The sequence below is a fragment of the Globicephala melas genome, chromosome 15 (assembly GCF_963455315.2).
Source record: "Globicephala melas chromosome 15, mGloMel1.2, whole genome shotgun sequence".
In the NCBI taxonomy this organism is placed as follows: Eukaryota; Metazoa; Chordata; class Mammalia; order Artiodactyla; family Delphinidae; genus Globicephala; species Globicephala melas.
The window spans coordinates 41599464-41625198 of NC_083328.1; the positions used below are offsets into that span (position 1 = coordinate 41599464).

General features: G+C 44.8%; 1 protein-coding gene and 1 long non-coding RNA gene across 3 annotated transcripts in view; one reads left to right on the forward strand and one right to left on the reverse strand.

The window, feature by feature from the left end:
* Positions 1-1621: 1621 nt before the first annotated feature.
* Positions 1622-21533, reverse strand: LOC115861548 (uncharacterized). Its single transcript, XR_009559058.1, has 4 exons — positions 21046-21533; positions 11776-11878; positions 9054-9423; positions 1622-4579 (listed from the first exon to the last, which is right to left on the reverse strand). It is a non-coding gene; the product is annotated as an uncharacterized lncRNA (long non-coding RNA).
* The window catches only part of XRN2 (5'-3' exoribonuclease 2), an 80017-nt gene continuing 75677 nt past the window's right edge, over positions 21396-25735 (forward strand). For both annotated transcript variants that reach the window (XM_030872480.2, XM_030872481.2), the window contains exon 1: positions 21396-21569. In XM_030872480.2, the coding sequence (XP_030728340.1) occupies positions 21495-21569 (75 nt within the window). In that variant the 5' untranslated portion in view covers positions 21396-21494. The remainder of the gene's footprint in view (positions 21570-25735) is intronic.

Below are 25735 nucleotides of genomic sequence, written 5' to 3' on the forward strand. Positions count from 1 at the left end.
TCAGAAAAATGAACAAAGGATCAGAATGAGAAATTCATAGAAAAAAGTAACCCAAGTGATCAGTAAACATGAAAAAGTACTCAAACTTACCAGGAAAGCAAACAAAGAAAAGTACAATTAGGTGCCTTTTCATACCCAGCAGACGAGCCAAGATTGGCAGGCAGATCACACTTGAGTGTCGGGAAGGACACCAGGGAAGGGTGACTTTTGCACACTTTGAAGAGCACGTTAATAATATCTAGCAAGGTTGCAGATGGCGTGTCATATCCTGTGACCCTATGTTTCCATCTCTAAATACATACTTCACAGTCACGCTGTCCTATACAGTAATCACCAGCATCGTGTGACTCTTGAAATGTGGCTCATCCAAACTGAGAAATTTGTTTCAGATTTGAAGACTTTATGAAAGAAATACTGGACGTCCCTGGTGGCACAGTGGTTAAGAATCCGCCTGCCAATGCAGGGTACACGGATTCGATCCCTGATCCGGGAAGATCCCACATGCCGCGGAGCAACTAAGCCTGTGCACCACAACTACTGAGCCTGCGCTCTACAGCCCACGAGCTACAACTACTGAGCCCGCGTGCTGCAACTACTGAGGCCAGCGCGCCCAGAGCCTGTGCTCCGCAACAGGAGAAGCCACCACAATAAGCCCGTGCACTGCAACGAATAGCCCCCGCTCGCCGCAACTAGAAAACGCCCGCGCACAGCAACGAAGACCCAACGCAGCCAAAAATAAATAAATAATTTTTTTTTTAAAGAAATACTGTAAGGTGTTTCATTAATGTATTGGATATATGTTGAGATGGATATATTGGCTATGTTGGGTTAAAATATGTTATTAAAATTAATTTCATCAGTTTCTTTTTATATTTTTTAATGTGGCTACTAGAACATTTTATGTTACATATATAACTCTCATTTGGGGCTTTATGATATTTCTACTAACAACGCTGCTGTGGAGAAACTCTCACTATCATACAAAAGAGACGTGCTCAAAATGTTAACTGCCCTATTGTTAGAAATGGTAAAAATGGGGAAACATTAGTGCCCACCAACAGGAAAATGATGAGAAACACACATTGCTGAAGGATTTAGACAGTTAATAAAATATACGTAAAAGTGAAAAACACAAAACAATCCAGTGTGTTATTACAGGGAGGGAGGAAAGGGTTCAGCTAAAGTGAAAGTGTAAAACATGGATGGAAGGGATGTGTCACATCTTCCAGAGAGCGATTGGCCCTGGGAAGAAGAGGACAATAGGACGAGCAGTGCACACAGAGAACATCAATGCACCGGGAACAGCTTATTCCTTTAGATTAAAAACCAAATATTCTAGGCAAACATGGCAAAGTGCAAACATTTGTCATATTTTCCAATCTGGTTGCTTGCACCACATTATTTATGTTATGTTGTTCTCTACATGTTTGTGTGCTTAAAATAATTAATAATTTTTTAAAATTAATTAATTAATTTATGGCTGTGTTGGGTCTTCGTTTCTGTGCAAGGGCTTTCTCTAGTTGTGGCAAGCGGGGGCCACTCTTCTTTGCACGCACAGGCTCAGTAATTGTGGCTCACGGGCCCAGTTGCTCCGCGGCATGTGGGATCTTCCCAGACCAGGGCTCGAACCTGTGTCCCCTGCATTGGCAGGCAGGTTCTCAACCACTGCGCCACCAGGGAAGCCCTAATTAATAATTTTTTAAAGAAACAGGTCGTGAAGAGTTTTGTATCCCATGCAGAGGGGTTTGGACTTTGTTCTTTTGGTCAATGTTCAAAGCCATTGAAGGGTTTTAAACAGGGGACGAGATTTCCATTTAGAGGGAGCGTTTTGGTAGCCTCGTTTTAGGCTCATCCAGGCCAGCTAATAAAAGTGAAGAAGAGTATTTCATTGCTTCTGGCACACACTGTTTCCCCATGTTTTAACAGCTCTGAGATTGGGCTATGCCATGTTGGCCAGTCAGCAGTCAGGGCGTGGGTGTTGCTGATGCATCAGGACTTGCAGAATGGGCGTCAGGAACCTGGATGAACATCCTGGATACGGTGGAGCGGCCTTAAATGCTGCCTCACCCTCACTGCGCTGCTCGTGGTACTGAGACCGGTGATGCTGGTAAACCTGGGCATCAGTGACTCTGAATCAAAAAGTGATTTAGAAGGAGTAAGTTCTACACATGCGTGAGTTTTAGAAAAGCATTAACTTATTGATTCGGCCTATATTTTCCTTTTTATATATGCACAAGAGTGGAATGATTTTTCTTTTTATTAAAAAAACAATTTTTTTTAAGTTCCCTGGTGGTCCAGTTGTTGGGACTCCACACTTTCACTGCCGGGGGCCCAGGTTCAATCTCTGGTCAGGGAACTAAGATCCCACAAGCCTCAAGGCCCAAAAAAAATTTTTTAAAAAACAACTTTTAATCGTGGTAAAATACACATAACATGAAATTTACCACCTTACCCATTTTTAAGTGTACAGTTCAGTGGCATTAAGGACATTCACCTTGCTGTGCAGCCGTCATCACCGTCCGTCTCCGGAACTCTTTTTGTCTTGTACAGCTGGGACTCTGTCCCCATTATGCAATAACTCCCGTTCCTGGCCACCAGAACGAAACCAGTCTCCAAGTCTCACACAGGTCCGTCCGATTGGTAGGACCTCCCTAAATCACAGCCGAACTCTAGTCGAGGCTGGAGGGTAGCGTTTTCAGCTCTGCAGGCTCTGCCACACAGTGAGGCGCCCCGAAGGGGGCAAATGGAGGTGGGGACCACCCTGCCATCCGTGCTGTAAATGTCCACTGGTCCTGGTCCAGAGATACACTGGGGAAGGATTGTTCCAAACAGGGAAACCCGATCAGAGGCGAATTCTGTGAGTTTGAACCACCAAAGTCGGCCTCACTGAACTCTGACCCTAGGGACCCAACCCTGTAATTCCCAAGGGCAGCCACTGCAGGGTCTCCCATCACAGTGGAACCTCGCACATCCTCCAGGACTAAACCTTACCAGGGCCAGTCCAGGCTGAAGACCTTATGCAGATAAGGCCCATCAAATCTCCCACATTTGCTGCCCCTGGGACTTGGCTAGCCTTGAACTTTTCATCTCAATGAATTGCTCTTCTAATGCATTTCCTTTTCCAATGGCCAGAGCGCCTCTCTGCCCTCCCAGACGTTCCCGTCAACACGTGGTCTGCGGCACTCAGCTGGTGGTTGTGCTATTGACCCATGAGGTGTTGTTTACGCCCAATTCTCTATCGTGTCAGCTTGTGAGTTCCCTCCTCCTTTTCCTCAACAAAAAAACGAGGAAACCAAACAACCACAAATCCCTACAGCTTTTCTCCAATTCTCAAGATTTCATCCACTTTCAGTGTTCCTGTCACCAGCGGTTGTGTCATCAGCAGAGTGCTTCGGGGACGATCGGATTTTGATATATCAAACTGGCAAAAACACATTAAAGGAGATCACAGTAATCCCAGCCCCAAATCCAAGCAGATAAAGATTATATTACTCAAGAACGTACCCCGAGTGACAGAAACTGAACTTATCCAGTGGGAAGACTCATTAGCATTCAGCAGCCAGGATTTCAAGTCTCACCGCTTTGGGTAGTGGTTTTATATATTTATTTCCAAATCGTCTGGAAATCTCCAGCTCCTGGAGGTGGCTCCCTGTAAATCTTTTGGAAAAGACACAGTGTTGTCATTTGCTCTCCTCTGCTGATGTTTCCATTTCCTCAGGCCAGTCCAGCCTTTGACACAAAGACTATTTGACGACAGATGGCTCTGTGAGCTCCTGGTGAGGCCATATCTCACTTTTGGAATGCAAGTGATAACCGGGTTCCTCTAGAGCCTTATTTATTATACTGTTATTCCACACAAACTCATTCGATGTAAAACGTTCTGCCCGTCAACTTGAACCCGCTCTTCCCCAGCTGTCGTGCTGGCAGCTCAAAGATGGTGACAGATGACGCTGATGGACAGGACGCCTGCCATCTCCTGCTTTCCCAAATTAAAAGCCGGATGCTTCCCAGCTGAGGGGACGTGCTAGAGAAAAGAGCTAAGAAGGCACTCTGCAGCATCCTGCAGTTTAATCACCGTAGTAGCTTACTAAGTGGCGTTCGCAGGGTCCCGTTGCCAGGCCTTCCTAGCACTTGTGAGTGTACTTAGGCCAACGGTATGAAATCAACCGAAAGCAGACCACATCACTCCCTCCAGAGCCATGGGAATGCTGTCAGTCTTGCATCCTTGTCCCAATGTTTGCCAAGGACTAGTTCTTTCTCCCTTTTCAGAGGTGCCTGCATCCGGTCTCCAGCTCAAACATTTCTCATAGATGTTTTGGCAATAATATAAGAAGTAACGATTTATTCAATCACTCACTTAACAAAGGCACGCAGAAAATATCTAATGGTATTATTTGCTGTTCTGTGGAAACACACCTAAAGGATTGGATAGACTGTCTGTGCATGGATTCAATCAGGACATTACCTTTGGGGTGAGTCTCAGAGAACCAATAGGAGTTTGGCAAGCGGACGCTGGGAGCTCAGTAGTTCCAGGCATGCGTGTGCCAAGGGAGGTTCATGACCAGGTGATCATTTTTACCTGTGAGAAATTAGAATGTTCTTATAACAAGAGAGCTCATGTTAGGCTCTCATGTCTCACATTCTGAGCCAAGGTGACCTTGAACCTCAGCAAATCCCCTTGGGAGGATGTGGGAGAAGGAAGGCTATTAATGTACATCATAAGAATCAGGGGACAGGTGCCATGTTGGCACTGAGGACAGGCAGCAGAAAAGCCAAGATTATGATCCAATGAGAAACTCATCCTCCACGCCTGGAGGACAAGAGTCCAAACAGGAGGAGAGAGGTTGCTGGGAAGGTGGTGGGGTAGGAAGCCCCAGGACTCTGTCTCCTCGCCCAGATTACAACTGCACTGGCAGGATGTGGCTGTTGTAACTGCCTTTGAATTCTGGAGCCTATCCAAAGGCTTGCAACTTCCAGGGGAGGGTTTGGATGGTAAACTGCAGTTAAGTCCAGCCAATTTCAGCTCCCAGCATAGTGGCTGATACCCACCCCCGACCCTTAGCCACATGGCAGGCAGCTGTGCAAGAGCTCCTGGAGCAGCTTATGGGCAGCTTTGGGGAGCCAGCGTGGGCAATAGGGACCTTGACCTCCAAAAACTGGGGCTCTGTGTTCTGATTGCTGCTTCTGATCTTGGAGGTGCAGAAACATAGGTAGGTGGCCCATGTGGAACCCCTCCTCGGTGTTGCAAGCCCCTCCCGCTCCAGCTGAAGCAACGTCCAAGGGAATTAAAGGGCCAGCACCCCTTTTTTCCACTTCCATTCATTTTTCTGCTTTTCCCTTTTGGGAGCCAGACATTTAAAGTCTAGGATTTTGAAAAGAAACCACAAATACAGGGGAATTTATAAAGTCAACACATAAGACCAGAGAAAGGTACATGCCCAAGGAAATATGCAGGTTTAAAAAAAGACCTGAGAAGATCGATGTTTATACCTCAGGCTTATCCCCACCAGAGACACAGCTTACAACAAGCAACAAAACAAAACCAAAATGCAGCAAATCCTGAGGAAGGGGGAGAATCTGATTTCCAGAGTTACTACATTACTAGATTCAAATGTCCAGTTTTCAACAAAAATTCACAAGGTGTACAGGAAAGAACAGCCTGTTCAAAGGAAGAAAGAACCTGACGGAAACCATCACTGAGAAAGACCAGATGGCAGAATTGCTAGATGACAAAGACAACTGTCTTAAAGATGCTCAAAGAACTAATGGAAGACATGGAGAAAGTCAAGAAAACAATGTATGAGCAAAATGGAAATATCAAAAAAGAAACTAAAAAGAAATTCTGGGGCTTCCCTGGTGGCACAGTGGTTGAGAGTCCGTCTGCCGATGCAGGGGACACGGGTTCGTGCCCCAGTCCGGGAAGATCCCACATGCCGCGGAGAGGTTGGGCCCATGAGCCATGGCCGCTGAGCCTGCGCATCTGGAGCCTGTGCTCCGCAACGGGAGAGGCCACAGCAGTGAGAGCCCCGTGTACCGCAAAAAAAAAAAAAAAAAAAGAAAAAGAAATTCTGGAGCTGAAAAGTGCAATAACTGAAATTAAAAATTCACTAGAGGGATTCAAAGGCATATTTGAGCAACCAGAAGAAAAAAAAATCAGTGAACTCAAAAATAGGACAATTTGAAATTATTGAGACTGAAGAACAGAAAAAAAAATTGAAGAAAAGTGAACAGAGCCTAAGGGACCTGTGGGACACCATAAACTGGACCAACATTGTGGGCATCCCAGAAAGAGGAGAGAGAGAGAGAGAGAGAGAAAGGGACAGAGAGATTATTTGAAGAAATAGTGGCCGAAATTTTCCCAAATTTGATGAATGACATGATTATAAACATTTAAGAAGCTCAGCAAACTCCAATAGGATGAACTCAAAGAGACCCACACCAAGACCCATTATAATCAAGCTATAGAACAGCCAAGACAAAAGGAGAATCTTAAAAGCGGCAAGAGAAGAGTAATGCATCACATACAAGGGATCCTCAGTAAGATTATCAGCAGATTTCTCACCAGAAACTTTTGCCCAGAAGGCAGTGGGGCTGTTATATTCAAAGTACTGAAAGAAAAACTGTCAACCGAGGATCTTATACCCAGCAAAACTGTCCCTCAAAAGTGATGGAGAAATGAAGACATTCCCAGATAAACAAAAGCTGAGAAAGTTGGTTGCCGCTAGACCTTTCCTGCAAGGAATGCTAAAAGGAATCCTGCAGATTGAAATGAAAGGACATTAGACAGTAACTTGAAGCCATTTGAAGAAATCAAGATCTCAGTAAAGATAAAGATGTGGGCAATTGTAAACACTAGTATTATTTTAACCTTGGTTTATAACTCAATTTTTTATATTCTACTTGATTGAAGAGACTAATACATTTTTAAAAATATTAGCTTAAAAGCTATTATTATAACTTTTGTTTATAATTTTGTCTTATATACAATGTAAGAAATTAATGCATAAAAAATTATTACTAGTTTATGTTTTGGACACACAACGTGTAAAGACATTTTTGTAACATCAGTAACTGAAAGGGGTGGGGACAGAATTGTTTAGGAGCAGAGTTTTTTTTTTTTATATTATTGAAGTTAAGTTGGCATAAATTCCAACTGGTGCTATAATGTTAGGATGTTAAATGTAATCCCTGTGGTAACCACAAAGAAAATAGCTACAGAATATACACAAAAGGAAATGAGAAGGGAATTAAAACATTTCACTGCAAAAAATCAACTCAACACAAAAGAAACCAGTAATGCAAGAAATGAGGCACCAAAAAAGCTATAAGGCATCTAGAAAAAAAAAGTTAAAATGATACAAGTAAGTCTCTCCTTATCAGTAATTATTTTAAATGTAAACAAATTTAACTCTACAATCAAAAGACAGAGATCAGCAGGATGGATTTTAAGAAACATGATCCAACTATATGCTGTGTACAAGAGACTCAATTTAGATTTAAAGACACAAATGGGTTGAAAGTGATAGGATGGAAAAAGATACTCCACGCAGAGAGCAATCAAAAGAGAGCAGGGGCAGCTATACATAAGCTGGTCACAAAAAGACAGATGCTGTATGATTTCACTCATATGAGTTCCCTAGAGTAGTCAACTTCATAGAGATGGAAAGTAGAATGGTGGCTCCTGGGAGGTTGGGAGGAGAGGGAAAAGGGAAGTTAGTGTTTAATGTTTTAGTTTTGCAAGATGAAGAGTTCTGGAGATGGGACAGTGGTGATGGTTACACTGCAATATGAATGTACTTAACACCCCTAAAAATGGTGAAGATGGTACATTTTCTGTTATGTGTATTTTACCACAATTTTTTAAAGTGTTATTAAATTAAAAGAAAAAAACAACTAAATTGGAGTCATTACAGTCCTAATGTACCAAATGATAGTCTTTTTTTTTTTTAAGTGTGCACCATGGTCAGATAGGTTCAGGGAACACTTTATGTTAAACCTCCCACGCATATGAGCTTCTGAAATTCTTGGGGAGGTGCTGCATGAGGAAACCCTTGTTTACCCTTTTTTTCATGGAGCAGTTTGATCTCTGCGCTTCAACAGCCCTGGTGTAATCAAGGAGCCGAAGGTGTTTGAAACACAGCCATCTCTCACGTGCCCTGTTCCTGTGGTTGCTGGCTGGCCTGTAGGAAATTGCCGCTGGCCACAGGCCCACATCCCTGTGTGTGGTGAACTGTCCATCTAGTGGCCCCCAGTGACCCTCTCCCCCTGGTAGTTAAGTCTTTTGAATCTGGCCTGGCCCTGTGACCTGAGGCGGAATCCACATGGTGCCAGTTCCAGGCCCCAAGCCTAGGAAGGTCTGGCAGCTTCCACTTTGGCACTTTGAGGGAAGCCAGGGCCCGTGTCAGAAGTCTGGCTGCTCTGAGCCCACACTGAGCTGTGAGGGAGCCCACGCTGGCCTTGTGGGCAGGACACGTGGACGAGAACTGAGGAACCCAGCCAACAGCAAGTTGTTCTGTTCAGCCTCCAGCCTTGTGAGCACCAGAGCTGGTGAGTCTGAGTGAAGCCAAGATGAGCTGCCTGCCCAAAGTCCACGTTGGGAGCAAATAAGCAATTGTTTTAAGCCTCTATGTTTGGGGCTGGTGGATTTGTGCAGCGATAGATACTCCAAACCGCATGTTTCCTGTCTGGCTGAGTGAGGTCGTGAGCAGCCCAGCTGGGGCTTCTCATTACCTCCATTCTCCCTTCCCCTGTGGTCCCCTCTTCTTCCCTGATGATCTAATCCTCCAGCCTGCATCTCTGAACAATAAGGCCATATCCTACCTAATCACAGTACTATTATCATATTTAAGACAACTAGCATTAATTCTGTAATGCCCTCCAATATATAGTCCCTATTCTAATTTCACCATTTGTGCCCCCAAAATTTCTCCTATAATGGTTTTTTTAACTCCAGGAGCCACCAAGGCTCCTGGTTTTCATAGACATGAAGAATTCTCAAAAGGCATTTCACTGGAGAAGAAGATGGTGACTAGAAGTCCTGCTGTGGTTATTACCTGGGCCACTCTTTGCTCCTCTCCTGGTCCACCTCCTTCACACGTTGTAGGTTTCAATGAGAGCCGTTGCTAATTTGTGGTGACCACTATTCTAAACTAGTCCAGGTGAGTAAGAGCTTCCACATATAACATTTTCATTTCTGCTCGCACATAAACACCCAGCGTGCTCACTACTTGGTATATTGGCTTCTTCGTGGGTCTTCTCTCAGTTCTTACTTTATTTCTTGGTGGCTCATTGATTTCTCTGGATAGTAATTCCAAGCTGTGCATTTCCCTTGTGGGAACCTCTGCCTCCATCATGCTGTCTTCACTGCATCTTTTTTGGGTAGAGATGAATCATTCTGGAGGGGGTGCTTAGAAAGAGTGAGACCTGGGCATGGGAAGAGAGAGGAAGATAACATTTTTTTGCAGCAATGGTGTTAAGAGGGTGAAAGTAAGCAAACCCAGGGCTTTCCTGCCTCTGTTGGCGGACAAGGCAGTAGGACATCTCCAGAGACAGAGGGGAGTCCAGGATATAGGGGAGCTACCAACCCTAGTCCTGGCATTAAGCAAGATTTTTTGTGTAAAGAAACAGGTATATCCATAGTGATAATTCTCGGTTTGCACATTATCTTGCCGAAAGCCAAATAAATTCACAAGTTTCTTCTTGATATTGTGAGGAAGGATTCTGAAGTTTCCTGGGGCACTTACACTGCCCTCACACCACGTGGGGGAGTCAATATTTCATTCTAATAAATGTTTAAACATTTAAAAAATGTTTTACAAGGACTTTCAAAGGTTTATTGTGATCTCAGTCCTTTAAGGTGGAGTCCCTTCCTGCCCAGAGGGAAAGGGACCATGACCCTGTTTTAGCCAGTTCCTGCCTGCGACCCTCTTTCCCCAGGAAACCTCCAGAAAAAAGAATGCTGCAGGACCCCCACAGGCTATACCAGGACCTGGGAAGTCAGATGTCTTCCTGTTTCTTCCTACGGAAGCAGCTCTGCAAGAACTGGGAAAGGAGAGATTGCTTCCCATCTTCTGCGTGGCCTCAGGGGAAGAACAACTGATTAAAAACGGAAGGTCAGGGCTTCCCTGGTGGCGCAGTGGTTGAGAGTCCGCCTGCCGATGCAGGGGACACGGGTTCGTGCCCCGGTCTGGGAAGATCCCACATGCCGCGGAGCGGCTGGGCCCGTGAGCCATGGCCGCTGAGCCTGCGCGTCTGGAGCCTGCGCTCCGCAACGGGAGAGGCCACAACAGTGAGAGGCCCGCGTACCGCAAAAAAAAAAAAACCAAAAAAAACAAACCGGAAGGTCAATATCACCCCTACTGGGCAAACTTGAGATCTTTGAAGAGCCTCTCAGCCCAGCGGACACTCGAGCCCTGCTCAGAGTGAGCAGAAAGAGGCTCAGCTTTCCCCTTGGAGGCCCATCCTGGCCCGAGCTCATCATCAAATGCGGAGCGGTTTTTTTTTTTTTTTTTTTTAGATTTATTTATTTTATTATTTTTGGCTGCGTTGGGTCTTCGTTGCTGCACGCGCGCAGCATGTGGGATCTTCCCGGACCAGGACTCGAACACGTGTCCCCTGCAGTGGCAGGCAGATTCTGAACCACTGCACCACCAGGGAAGCCCGCGGAGCGTTTTAATCTTTATGCTGCCCCTACTGCCCTGGCCAGAAAAGCATTCATCACAGCGCCTTGCTCAATCATTTCCTTCAGAAGCCTAAAGTTCATGTCACTCCAAGCCTCTCTTGTCGGAAAGCGGGAGATGACGACATGACGTTGGCCCCCCGTGAGTACAGAATAGCACACTGGGTCCCCATTCGCATGGCTTAGTTGCAAAGCTGGTCCGTGACCTTTCCTGACCCCTCCATCCTAACTCTGCATCCATTTGCCGAACACAACCGGCTCCTTTTTTAGGGCAGCAGACAGCTTTATTCTGAGATTTTTAATAATGTCAAGTATTATAATAGCTGCAGTTTGGGGTCATGGCCATCTTTCCCCACCCTGGTAGTTACAAACAGGGGCTCTGGGGTGGCCATATTCCCATCATGGGGGTGGGGGGAGGGGAGGCTCCCCGGCCCGAGAGAGGCAGACCACAGGTCGGGGAGAAGCCCCCGTACCTTTGTCCCCAGCCACCAGCTCTCTGCCCCTGGCCTCTGCCGACCCTTCCCTCATGAGGCTGTCTGCCTGGGGTTCCCTGAGCTCTGTGCTCAGATTCCCCACCTCCTCACCCGTCAGGTGTGATAAGAAGAAAACCAATATCCCCTGGCGGGGACCTCAGCCGGGGCCGTCGGCCAGAACGGCTACGCCTGGCCTGTCCATGTGGCTGCTTGGCTTCCTCACAGCCTGGTGGATGGGTTGAGAGAGAGGCGGGGGGAGACAGGGCTCCAGGTTGAAGCTGTATTGCCTCAGAAGTCACATCCTGTCCCTTCTGCCACATTCCATGCCTTGGAATCAAGTCACTAAGGCCAGTCCAAATTCAAAGGAAGGAAGTGATGAGAAGAGTGCTCTGGAATGTTCAGACACGTTTTAACTTTACCACACATCTGCACAATTGCCGAAACTCACTGGCTGAACATTTGAGAACCGTTCATCTTATGGTAGGTTGTGGTATTATGACTTACTGTAAGAAACATATATTTGGTCTTCATCCCAGTTCCTGGCACAGAGCTCCTGAAACCCCGGGAATTTCCCAGAGCTGATAGAGGTGTCTTTTGTGATGTTAATGAGGATGGAGAACCAACCTTGATTAGAGGATTGGAACTTTCAGTCCCACCCTCTGATTTCAGGGGAGGAGATAAGGTCTGGAAATGCAGTCAGTGATCCGTCATGCCCACTAGATGAAGCCTGCAGAAGACCCAAAAGTACAAGTTCAGAGAACATCCGAGTTGATGAATATGTTGAAATCGGGGAGGGTGGTAGCACCCAGAGCTCCACGCCCTTTCCCCACCCTGTGCATCTCTTCCATCTGGCCGTTTCCTGAGTTGTGTTCTTTTACGACAAACCAGTAAGCTAGCAAGTAAAATGCTTCTCTGTGTTCTATGAGCCACCCTAGCAAATTAGTCTAACCTGAGGAGGTCATGGGAACCCCTGACCTCCAGCCAGTGGGTCAGAAGCACAGGTGATGATCAGACTTGCGAGGGGCATCTGAAGTGGGGGGAGGGGCAGTCTTGGGGGACTAAGCCCTGAGCCTGTGGGATCTGACACCATCTCCGGGTAGACAGTGTCAGAATTGAGTTGAATTGTGGGACACCCAGCTGGTGTCAGAGCATTGCTTGATGGAGAACTGCAATTACACTTTGAAATTGGTGTCAGAAGCGTATATGTCAATTATACTCCAATTTAAAAAATGGAAAGTTGGCTTTCCTTGACCCTAAAATAGAGGCCCCACCCCACTGTCACTCCCCACCCCTGCACCCTGTTGTATTTTACTCCAGAGCACTTATCACAACCCAACACAGTATGATACGTTGTTTCTTCACTATTTGCCGTCTCTCTCCCACCCCACTCCCCATGCTAAGCAAGACGGTAGAATCTAGGAGGACAGGCAATTTTTGATGAACACCTCGCACCTGCAACAGAGGCTGGCACACAGATGCACAGTCAAGATTTGTCACATTTACTGAAAGCATTCAAATGACTCCAGGGAGGGAAGCCCCACACAGCTGAAAACAAGTGGCAACAAGCTGTGTATGTCAACGTATTAAATACTGACCACAGATGACACAGGCATTCAGACAAGGAAAGTGGCGTCTAATGCTGACGGACAGAGCCGGAAGAATCCTCAGAGGTGACTGGTTTAGCAACTCGCTTTACAGCTGAGGGCAGTGAGGTCCAAAGAAGGCCAGAGGATCGTTCAAGGCCACATAACAGTAGGTCTAGAGCCAGGTCTGTGACTTGGGTCACTAGGTAAAGTTAAAGCTCCAGGTGTCTATCCCTCTCTCCAATGCAGCATCTTTTAGGATCGTAGCATCCCTAGCCTGACAGTGCTGGCTGGCTGGGCAAAAATGAATGAGATTTTAGAAGGAGATTATGAATTGGACAGTAAAAGTCAGGCTCACATGCTGCGGGATCTCTGGGTACTAGACCGAGGGAAATGCATTCTTTGGAGTTTTATTTCATTCACCTTGGGTCGTGGGATCAGCTGCATGAAAAATACTACTGGTCTTTCGTATCATAAAAGCCTCTGTTTTTCCCGGCCATTGGCTAAAGTGCTCTCTGTAAAAGATAGAAGTTTCTAAGCCAGTTCTCCTTAAGCAAGTGATCCCATGATAGAAAGATAGAAACACGTGACTGCCATTCACGCACAGAAAAGCTTTTGGATTCTTACCTCTGTCATCTTTCTGAGAGCACTAATTTAAGGCGCTCTCCCATGGTGCTGGACTAACTCCCACATCGTGCAGCCAGAAGTCAAATCACGCCTCATCTCTGCACCACACAGCACCCAATTCTATGTCTTAGTTCTTATTCAGGTTTCTTGAGTGACTCTATTTGAGTAACGTGTTAGGACAAAGAAACGCACTAGTCCAGGTGGAAGATTCATTTCAGAAAAGAACATGAGGATTTGCAGAACAGTGGGAATCCGGTTTAAAAAAACAGAAGAAAAAATGGCACGTGCACACTTGCTATACCAATGTATTTTCTCCTTCAAATTGACATTGTCTTAACAAGCACAACGGGCCGCTGGAGATTTTGTAAATGCACGATTCTTCTCCCCTCCATCCCGTTTACCTGGCTTTACCTGGAAGAGACTGCATCTGAGCCCAGAAGACATTATAAATCCTTTTCATGATGATGCTTCTTTTTTAAAATAATTAATTAATTAATTTTGGCCGTGTTGGGTCTTTGTTGCTGCACGCAGGCTTTCTCTAGTTGCAGCGAGTGGGGGCTACTCTTCGTGTGGTGCGCGGGCTGCTCATTGTGGTGGCTTCTCTTGTTGTGGAGCATGGGCTCTAGGTGCGTGGGCTTCAGCAGTTGTGGATGCAGGCTCTAGAGCACAGGCTCAGCAGTTGTGGTGCCTGGGCTTAGTTGCTCCGCGGCATGTGGGATCTTCCCAGACCAGGGATCGAACCTATGTCTGCTGCATTGGCAGGCGGATTCTTAACCACTGCGCCACCAGGGAAGTCCCCATGAGGATGTTTCTAATAGCGACAGACATCATTGCAATTCAGCAGCACCAAATGGACACTTGAGGTTTATTTGCTTAAACAATGAATGAGGAATGAGACAGGGTGAGCTGCTCGTGTTTTCTTCCTCTTCGTAATTGTCATGAACTGTACATTCCAGTTTTCCCATTTGTGCTTCAGGTAAAATTGCATCAGCCCATGTGGTTACTTCAGGCTCCCTTAGAGCCGTCTGCTACTTCCCCCTTTTAGACTGCTGCAGTGACTCACATCCATCCTATAGAGACTCTACAAATGGTAGCTCCCACTATGCTTTGCTCCTAGTAGATGCTCACTAAATGTCTGCAGACTGAATCTGTCAAGAGAATGCTCTCTGTACTCCCTTCCCTTCAAAAAGAGGATTTCTGAAATCCTAGAAACATGTTCGGAACGTTTAGAGACAGACAAAATTTCGAGATTAATGATGTCTGTGAAATTTGCCTTAAGAATGTGATGTCACGCATATAGGTTGGTGCCTTACCCTGACCATTTGGCTGGTAGGTATGTGGGTCACATAGACAACGAGGCAAAAAGGGGAGCTGGACTAGTGCAAATCCATGTGCTGGAAGTACTGTCACTTATGTTTTGCTCAGTTGTGGACGAGCAAGTAGTTCAATGGTGTGTGAGTGAGTGAAGTAAGCATATGCTAGGGTGGTGGAGAAGCAAAATAAGGGCAGATGGCAGAGGGCCAAAGATGCTAGTCTAAGGAGTATCAATTCCATTCTATAGCAATCAGAGATCCTCCCAAGGTTTTTGACAATGACAAGAATGCTCATGGAGGCCATTCTTATAATCATCAAATGTATGTTTAGGTAAGATGGTACAACTATTTGTAAAACAGTTCGGCAGTGTCTTACAACATTAAACATATACCTACCAGCAGCCCTTATTCCCGGTATTTGCTTGCTCCAAAGAAATGAAAGTGTATTTGCAAACACACACAAAAAAACTTGTACATGGATGTTCACAGAAGCTTTATCCCCAAACACTGGAGACAACCCAAATGTCCATCAACAGGGGAATGGACCAACAAATTGTGGTACATCTACATAGTGATAAACAAAGGACTGATTCACACAACATGGATGAATTTCAAAAACATTATACTGAGGAAAAGAAGTCAGACAAAAGACTATAAACAGTAGATTTCATTTATAGGAAACTCTCGAAAAAACTAATCTAATCTGTAGGGGCAAAGTGCAGATTAAGAGTTGCCTGAGGCCAGGGGTGAGGAGGGAGTTGCCACCGCACGCACAGGAGCACAGGGAACTTTTGGGGGTGATGGAATTGTTCTATATCCTTGTTGTAGTGTTGGTTTCCCAAGTACGTCCATTTGTCAAAATTCATTGAACTTAAATGGAAGTATTTTAATGTATGTAAATTATATCTACACGAAGCTGGTTTAAAAAAAAAAGAACTGTATTTGGGCAAAATGCCATACAAGGCAGAGGAAACAAGACAGACCTTCCTAAGGTGCTTGTCCTCTTGACTGAAGGTGAGTTGCAGCCTGTGACATAGAGGCCCCACACTGCAGCACCATGGACAGCAGCGTGGGTGCCATGGCCCGGGAAGCATGTGGACAGAACAGAGAGGAGAGTGCGTGTGTGTGCGTTCGTGTGTGCGTGCGGGGGGGATGGGATCCCTGTGGCCTGGAGTTAATTAATGCACGTCATTCTAGTGAAAATCTTACCTATCTGGCTCTTCCTTCAAGACTTGTTCCCAGTTCCACTTTCTCCATGAAGTCTTGCTTGACTCCCTGCCCATAACAGCCTTTTCTTCTTTCTCTCCTCTGAACTCTTAGAGTAAGTTCTGTTTAACTTGTTTGGAAGTAACCATGGCCTTTGTTTTCCTTTTCTTGTACTGCTATTGAAATTGCTTATTGCTACTTAATTTTCAATGTGATTACACCTTATATCGTCTGCTACTGCGAGTCCCTGAAGAGAGAACCACAGCCTGGATCCCCTTAGTTCCTACAGAGAAGTCGGGCAGTTTCTGTGGATGTTCTTGATTCATGTTGATTTTCAGTTCCTAAAACTGGACTCTGTTAACAATTTGGCATAAGGAAGAGACAGCTACAACTCTATCATAACTGAACTTAAGGACTATGTAGGGAGATAATGAGGTTTGTGAACCCCCCAGTAATTCATCTCCATTTCTACTTTATTAATTTATTTTTATTAATTTTTATTGGAGTATGGTTGCTTTACAACGTTGTGTTAGCCTCCACTGCACAACAAAATGAATCAGCCATGCACGTACAGATATCCCCTCCCTGTTGGACCCATTTCTACTTTAACTGACAGACCATAATTTCTACCACAAAGCCAATACCCTCTTCAGGTGATGTCCTCTCTGTGGCAAACTGAAATCTAGTTGATATATTTCCCCGATGATTTCATATCTCCATGATTTTTTTTCAGTCATGAATTTCAGCCAGGGCAGTCACATTTGTATTCGAAGCCTGCCAACTCTGACCAGAAATCAGGTGTCCGCTTAAGACACACCTTGACAAGCGGATTAGATGTTCTAGTGAAAGGCAGATAAATGTCACTCATGTCACTATAAATAAAAGTCTGGGCCTGCTTATCAGCTTGTAGGGTTGAGGTCATACCTTCTACACTTCTTAGTGCTTCACACTTTATTATCCTTTAAAGGAGGCCTTTTCCATCCAGTTTCTCCATTTATACCCCCAAAGGGAATTATGACTGTTCAACTCCTTGAAACATATGCCTTCTGTCAACTTCCTGTCTTTTGCTTCAGGAGACAATACAACCTGTGGCCTTAAACAGAAATCTGCCAGAATCTTCTCAAATGTCATGTTATGGAATGAAATGGAGCAGGACGCTTTCATAGTGCTAACCTAGGACGTCTTATACCCGCTTTACAAGCGAATCACATTCTGGTGGGCTTTGACTGTTCGGGGTTACATTTCAGAGCATGGGATCTGTCATTGAAATCCATGTAATAACAAGTATGGATTTGGACTTGTGGCTTTGGTCAAATCCTGTTCTTTGAAACCGAACTACATACAGCCAAAGTTTGCAAAAACATCAGTCGCAGCCTGTATACACTGTACACACTCCAAAAGTATCTGAGGGATACAAGGCCTTGCAAAAAAAAAAAAAAAAAAAAGGATTTTTGTGGTTAGAGAAATTGCGAGATGGGGCATGCCAAAAGGCTCTAACGTGGCCACAGAAATGTAGTCTGCTTAACTCAGTTCAACCCAGAGCCCCTAAAGTCATGTGACTACAGATCCCCTTTCTCACATGCTTTGGGGGTACGATGCTCATTGTTTTATGTCTTTGGTCAACTTAAGGTGTGAGGACAGACTGAGAAAGTTTACAGGGAAATAAGCTTTCTGAATACATTTAGCAGTGTGTACAGACCGAGGCCTTAACAAATGCATCTTTCAGTTATTTCCAGTTCTGCATTACCTTTCTGTACCTACATTTCTGAGCTGCATTCTTTTTTTTTTTTTTTTTTTCTGAGCTGCATTCTTAAGTTCAGTGAGGACAGGACTGCACAGGAACAAACATGTTTTCACCAACGTCATGTTCATTTGTACCTGTGAATTACACCTGGTGATAATGATTGCACATTGTTTTGTGCTACAAAGAGCATTTAAGACAAGATCTGAATATATCAAAATCCTAGAAATTTGAAAAAGTAGCTTTGGATGGGTTCTAAGAGCAGAAACTTGGCGATTCCATTTCTGTTTCTGTGTCCTAAGACAGAGGTTCTCAAAGTTTCTGGCCTTGGGACTCCTTTATACTCTTCAAACTTATTGAGCACCCCAAAGAGCTTTTGTTCAGGTAATAATATCTGTCAATATTTACCATGTTAGAAATCAAACCTGAGAAAATTTAAAAATGCTTAGAATACTAAAATAAATAATTATTAATTGGGACTTCCCTGGTGGTCAGTGGTAGAGTCCGCCTTCCAACGCAGAGGACGCTGGTTCGATCCCTGGTCAGGGAACTAAGATCCCATATGCTGCGGGGCAACTAAGCCCAGGTGCCGCAGCTACTGAGCTTGCAGCCTCAAGGAGAGAGCCCACGTGCCACAAACTACAGAGTCCACGTGCCACAACTAGAGAGAGAAAACCCACATGCCATAACTAGAAAGAAGCCTGTGCGCTGCAAGGAAAGATCCCATATGCCGCAACTAAGACCCGATGCAGGCAAAAAAGAAAGAAAATTATTAATTCACTTTAACAAAAAACCCATAACATGCTAACATAAGTAACATATTTTAATAAAACAACTATTTTTCCCAAAATTAGTGAGAAGATTGGCATTGTTTTATATTTTTTGAAATTCTTCAGTGTCTGGCTTAATAGAAGACAACTGGGTTGCCACAGCTGCTTCTGATATTCAATCTGTTGAGCTATCACATCACATAGCCTCTGAACAATACACTCAGAGAATGAGAGTGAAGAGGGAAAATCACATGTTTTTTTTGGCCTTGCTGCTCGGCATGCAGGATCTTAGTTCCCGGACCAGGGATCGAACCCATGGCCCCTGCAGTGGAAGCACGGAGTCCTAACCACTGGACCACCAGGGAAGTCCCCAAAATCACATCTTAATATTACTATGAAAATAGTTTTAACCTCATGGACCCCCTGAACAGGTCTCTGGGATCTTAGGGGTCCCTGGATCACATTTTGAGAACTACTGCTCTAAGAATTCAATTCAATAAAAATATTGACAATCTACTGGATGCCCACAACAAGATTAATAAAGACATGTCCCTACTTCCAGGGAACTCACAGTGTCTCCTTCCACACACACCTCCTTTTTTTCCTATTGAATCTCACTGAGATTTCAAGACTCATTGTCATTCAACTTCCTACTTATCATCTCTGATTTCCCCATTAGATGACTAGATCTCTATCTTTTTAAAATGTCTGTAGCAGTTATTGTCTGTGCAATTCATCTGGGATTTTTAATCATACACTGTGGTATGAGACTTGTTTACCGTAGGTCAAAACGCGGCTTTATTATGCTGTGGTTGTATCTTGTCCTTGCTACTGATGGTAGGCTCTTTGAAAGCAATGATTTATTTTGTTAATCGTGCCCAACACAGGCAGGCAGCAGGGACTGTGGACCTTAAATACATATTTAATAATTTGATTTGCAGCTTAATTAAAAAGTGTGGCAGAGATAAGGCGTGTTCACCAATCCAGTTTCCTGTTCCTATTCTTGAGCACTCCAAAAGACTGTATTTCCCAATCTTGTCTTCAGTTGGGTTGGGACCATGTGACTGGGATTTGGTCAAACGGATGCAAGTAAAAATTATGTAAGCCCCCATCAAGCCTGGCCCTTCAGAACATCCAGGGCAGCCCTCCTGCCCTGTCTTCCTTTGGTAGTGGCTGTGGTGGTCATGTGTTGAGCTGGCAGAACCACAGGATGAAAGCAGCTGGATCCCTGAGTCACCCCGTGGAGGACAGCCCTGTAGCGTAGCTCAACTGCACATATGGTCAGCTGATGAGATTTCAGGCATTACTTATTACCACAGCAAAGCCTAGCTTATCCGGATATGTTAGAGGAAAGAGGATGTTCACAGACGAGATAGGAAACAATGTAAGACACAACACCATGTGTTATAAGTCAAGGAGTGCTATGGAAGGTGAGGGCAGGCAGGAGCCAGTCTGGGCTCATGTGCTGGGAGAGATTTCTGGAGAAGAGGGGGAAGAGGGAATACATAGGATATGAATTGGCAGAAGACTCTTTCCTTTGCGAAGGATAGGAACTTAGCCCAAAACATCTTAGGGCAAAAGGATCATTTGTTGGTTCATGGAATTAAAGGACAGGTTTACCAACCAAACTGTAGGAAGAGGGATTTAGCTGTACTCAAAACCCACTGAAACCAGGGACTAAATCTGCTCCTCTCATTGCAGACTGGCAGTAAGTCCCATTCTTATCTTTTGGCTTTCAACCATCTGGGAGGGATTGCCTCACCATCCTTATGGCTTGAAGTTCAAAAATGCTGGGCAAGGGCTCTCAATGGCCAAGCTTGCCCAGCTACCCATCCCCGTACCAAAATGCTTGCGGCGTGTGTTCCTATAAGATACTTCTGCAGGGAAGCCAGGTATTGAGGAGGGGCTGTTTCTAGGAGAAATGAAGGACTTCACCACAGATAGAATTCCCGGTAATAGTTTTGGCTGTCCTTAGGTAAAATATGGGTTCATCATCTCTCTAATTTCCACACCAGCAGTTTAAACAAAGACCACAGAGGAGGGGGCATGGATACTGCATGCCAGGTCGTAGGGGGAAATGCTTTCACAGAGGCCTCCTGAGGTGAGCCTTTAGGATTCAGTGTGATTTATCAAGCCAAGAGGGGATTCCAGGGAGACAGACTTCCAGGCTTGAGCAAACGGACATAAATAACTCCCCTTCCACACCTTCCTTTTTATATGTTGAAAAAAAATGTATTTGAAGCCATCAGAAAACAAAGGACAAAAGTATTCTGTTAGTGCAAGGACAGAGGATTAAATGATCTTTACCTGGACTGAAACACAAGCTGTGTGAATAAGCAAATGACTTAACCCCTCTACAACCTGGCCTTCTCATCTGTTACGTGAAGATGATAAAAGCACCCTCAGAACGCCCAAGTGACGATCAAATTTGAGAATCCCTTAGCCAATGCTTTAGCACATTGTAAACGCTCAATTAAATGCTGGAGAGTGATACCAGTAATTATTTTATACGCATAAATGTAGCTGGATGCTTGAATTAGATGCTGAACGGTACATTCCATTTTACAACTATTTAAAGTGAGTTACTTATGCAAACCAGCCATCATTAGTGCAAAATACTTTTTAAAAATACGGTTGCTAGTCCAGATACGTACTGTGGCATAAAACCGGGAGAAAGCAGGAAGCAGAAATAACGAGTGCGTGTAGATGCTTAGATTCTACGTGAATCAAGATAGGTGGGAAAGAGGAGGAGACCAGACCGGCCAAGGCTCCCTGGCGGCCTGCGAGGCGCAGGGATCCCGCCCGAGGGGCGCCCGCTGCAGAAGAGGCTCCGGGACACGTACCGCCGAGAACGCGCGCCGAGCCGCGCCGGCTGCTGCCCTCGCCACCCGCTCCACTGGCCAGCCCCGCCCCCGACCAGGCCCGCTCTGCCCAGCCGGGCCGGAGCTTCCTTCCCGGCTTCCCAGGCGGCAGCGCCATCACCTCACTTCCTGTCGCCGGGTGCACGTGGGAGGAAGTGCCAGTGCCTGTGGCCCGCTGCTGCCTGTCTCTCTGGTTACGTCCGTCCGCGGGCCGGGCAGCCGCCTACAGCTGCGCCGCCGCTATGGGAGTCCCGGCTTTCTTTCGCTGGCTCAGCCGCAAGTACCCGTCCATCATTGTCAACTGCGTGGAAGAGAAGGTGAGGAGGCGCCCGGAGGCCGCCACGCCAGCGCCAGGAGCCCCGGCGCGTCCAGGCCGCGGTCCTTGGGGCCCGCCGCTCGCCCGGGGGGCGTCGTGCGGGGGCCCGCGCTGCGTTCGCCCCCGGCAGCCGCGGCCCGCCGGGCGCCGGGCCCGGGCGCTCGGACTCGGGCTCCGGGGGTGGCATGGGCGGGGCGAGGGTCGAGCGGCGGAGCTCGCGGAGGGATGCTCCTCCCCGGTCCGCAGATTCCCCGGCGGAAGGCCCCGCCCACGGCTTTGTTTCTTCCCTGCTCGCCCGGTTTGGGTTTCGAAAGCGGCTCCCCGGCCGTCGGGCAGCGCGCGGCTGGTCAGCTGAGTTAGCTGGTTAGGGATGCGCGGGTGCTCCTGCCAGCCTCTAACCACTTTGTGAAGTAATGCTGGGGGGGAGGGGAGGCAGCTTTTTGTCGTTTCCTGTCCTAGCCTGAAAGGTTTTCTGCTAGGGGAGAGGCCATTTGTTGCTGTTGTCAGGTCCTACGGAGAGAGCAGCACCTCGGAAATGTCTAGGATAGGACAGAAGTCCCTTAAGTGCCCCCTTGTCTAGGTGCCCGACTGCTGGGCATGCCTTTGACATTTTCAGAATTCCTGGATGCACTTGGACAATACACTTTTTGCTGTTGGTTTGTTAGTGTTACGTAGACTGTTGGTCGTTCTTGAGTTTTGTATTTGTCGTTTCCTTGTTTCCGTCCCAGTTCGATTTTGTACTCTTAATGAGAATTTCCGGATTGGGAAGTTCAGGGGCACATTATGCTCCCCACCCCTTCGTTTTTGAAGGAAGTGCCCAGTCGACACTGGGAACTTTTTGCTTAGGCTAGTGAGATTTGTTTGTTCGTTTGTTTGTTTTTTGGACAGGTAGATGGATCTCCAGGGTTCATTCGATGTGAGATCTTGATTTTGCTTAGTTTCTATCCTAGGAGGAACCGAAACTCTTGTTCTGATGAATTTCCAGTACTCTGTGTGCTTTTCTCAAAGAGAAACTGTTAAACTGAATGCTCATGTCCTTTGCTTTTAAAACTTTTATCAAACTTTATTTAAAGTTTACTTACATCTTATCCCATTTCTACTCTCCAGTGATAACTGCTTTAAACTATGTTTGGTTCTATCTCTAAATGTCTTGCTGACATCTGATTTATTGATTTTGAGTGTATCTGTTGAATTTTAGCTATGATAGAAGAGGATGTAGTCACTTATACAGTGCCCTTCCCCACATGCCCCCCCCATCCTCCTAATCATTATTTTTATTTCTTCTATTGGTAAACTTGATAAATTTAAGTAATATTCCTTTATTGTTTTATTCCATCTCCTTTACAAAGTATCCCGTGATTCTTCACATTCTGAGGTTAGGTATTAGCTTTTCTACTGCTGTTTCCTTACTCTTCATCCCAAGCTTCTCAGCTGTGCTCTTGCTTCGTTGGCATCCAGAATTAAATTGTCAGGGCTTTGGCTATACAGGTTTGTTTCAAAACATGAAAAATCAAATAGTATTGGTGATGATTGCCACTGTGTAGATTCAGATTATGTACTGTGACTGTTTCTTCTCTTGTGCTACTTTTGTCTTTTTCTGTGTGTTGCCTGTTTTCCATTATACATCGTTCCCCATCTAGACTCTCCTGCATCAGTTATTCTGTCGAGTCCTCTTTCTAGTTGGAGACTGCTTGAAGTCTTTATTTCTGTTGCTGTCACACCTGGTTATTTAGACTTGCTAGAAAGCCGCTTCCTGAGATTTTTAAAAATTTCTTCAGTTGGAGGTACTGTTTTTTAACCATTATCTCTCTTGGCTTAAACCCTTCCTTGGTTTTTGTTCTTACTTGAGTTCTTAAGAAGTGGTGTGTGGTATGTGAGTTTTCTAAGTCCATTCTACCCTTGTATACGTGCATAATCATTAGCTAAGCAGAGTTTGAAAATTACTTTCCCTCAAAACTTTGAAGGCATTGTTCTTTTGACTTCTGTCATCCAGAATTGTTGATGAGAAGTTGAATGTTAATGTGATTTATTTATTTAGCTAACACTTATTTAGTGTTTAACATGTACTAGGCACTTCACAGATGAATTTATTAAATCCTCATAACAGCTACATAACTATTTCTCCTTCTCCTCCCCCCCTTCTCCTTCTTATTACAGATGAGAAAATGAAGCACACAGGGGTTAAGTAAGGTACTCAAGGTCTTGTGGCTAATAACATGTCAGAGCCAGTGTCAAAACCAGGAAGCCCATGCTCTTGGTTTCTGTGTTCTTTTGCTTTCATTCTTTTGTAGTTGATCCGTTTTTCTTTCTGAATTTTTAAAAGATCTTTATCCTTGGTGGTATAAGCTTTTGTAATTATGTACTTAGGTACAGATTTTTTTTTAAATTTCAATTCATTTTGATCAGTGCTTGGCTGACTCTGAGTCTGGAGGCTTGTGTTCTTTAGTTCTAGGGAATGCTCTTTGATTTTTTTCTTGTTTTCCTTTTACTCTGCCTTCTCTGAGCTCTGAATACTGGTCCTCCTAGATTGATTTATTTTTCTTTTCTCTGTTCTCTCCTCCCTCCTCCACTGAGGTATAATTGACCTAGAACAAACTGCACGCATTTAAAGTGTACAATTTAATACATTTTGACATATGTGTATGTTCATGAACCCATCACCACAATCAAGATAATGAACATCATCTCTGAAACATTCCTTCTGCCCCTTTGTGGTTCCTCCCCATAACCCCTCCCCACTGCCCATCTTTAGTCAACCACTGATTTATTTCTGACTCTATAGATAAGTTTTCATATCCTACAATTTTATATAAATAGAATTATACAATATGTACTCTTTTTTTTTTTAACCTGACTTGGTTACTTTCATTCAGAACAATTATTTTGAACGTCATCCATGTTGGTACTTACATCAGTAGTTTATTTCTTATTATTTTTGAATAGTATTCAGTGTTGTGCATATATCACGTTTATTCATTCACCTGATTGGTGAACGTTTGGATTGTTTCCAGTATTCGACTATTAAAAAAAGTCTATGAACATTGGTATACAAATCTTTGTGTGAATGTATGCTTTCATTTCTTTAGAGAAAATACCTAGGAGTGAATTGGTTGCATTGTATGGTAGGTGTTTGATTATTTAAAAAGAAAAACTTGCCAGACTGTTTTCCAAAGAGGTTGTACCATTTCATTGCCACCAGCGGTGTATGAGAGGTCTGGTTGTTTGCTTCCTTGTCAACACTTAGTATGGTTAGTTTTCCTAGTTTTAGCCATTCTAGTGTAGTGTTATCTCAGTGTGGTTTTAATTTGCATTTCCCTGATGAGAAATGATGTTGAGCATCTTTGGGTGCTTATTTGCTTTCCATATGTCTTCTTGAGTGAGGTGTCTATTCATATCTTTTGCCCATTTTTAAGTTAAGTTGTTTGTCTTACTGAATTGTAGAGTTTCTTACATATTGATTTTTTTTTGCAAATATTTTCCCTTAATCTGTGGCTTGTCTTCTTACTTAGTGCAAAGAAGAGCAAAAGTTTTTAATTTTAGTAGTCTGCTTTCTTTCTTTTTCCTCAGTATTCCTGCTTTTTGTGTTATATTTAAGAAATCTTTGCCAAGGTCACCAAGATTTTTTCTTGTGTTTTCTTAGAGATGTCTTATTATGCTTTTAGTTCATACTATGCTTTCTGTTTTTTAGGGGTTTTTTCATGGTGAATTACATTGATTTTTAAATGTTAAACACACCTTGCATTTCAGGTGGATAAATCCCACCTGGTCATGGTGTATTATTTTTATATACTGTTGGAGTCAGTCTGCTAACATTTTCTTGAGAATTTTTACATTTATGTTCAAAAACGATGTTTGTCTATAGTGTTTTTATAATTTTTTTTTTTTTTTGCATTACGCAGGCCTCTCACTGTTGTGGCCTCTCCCGTTGCGGAGCACAGGCTCCGGACGCGCAGGCTTAGCGGCCATGGCTCACGGGCCCAGCCGCTCCGCGGAATGTGGGATCTTCCCGGACCGAGGCACGAACCCGTGTCCCCTGCATCGGCAGGCGGACTCTCAACCACTGCACCACCAGGGAAGCCCCTATAATGTTTTTGTCCAGTTTTGGTATCAGAGTAATCTTGGCCTCATATTGAGTTGCGAGGTACATACCCTCTTTAGTTTTGTGGA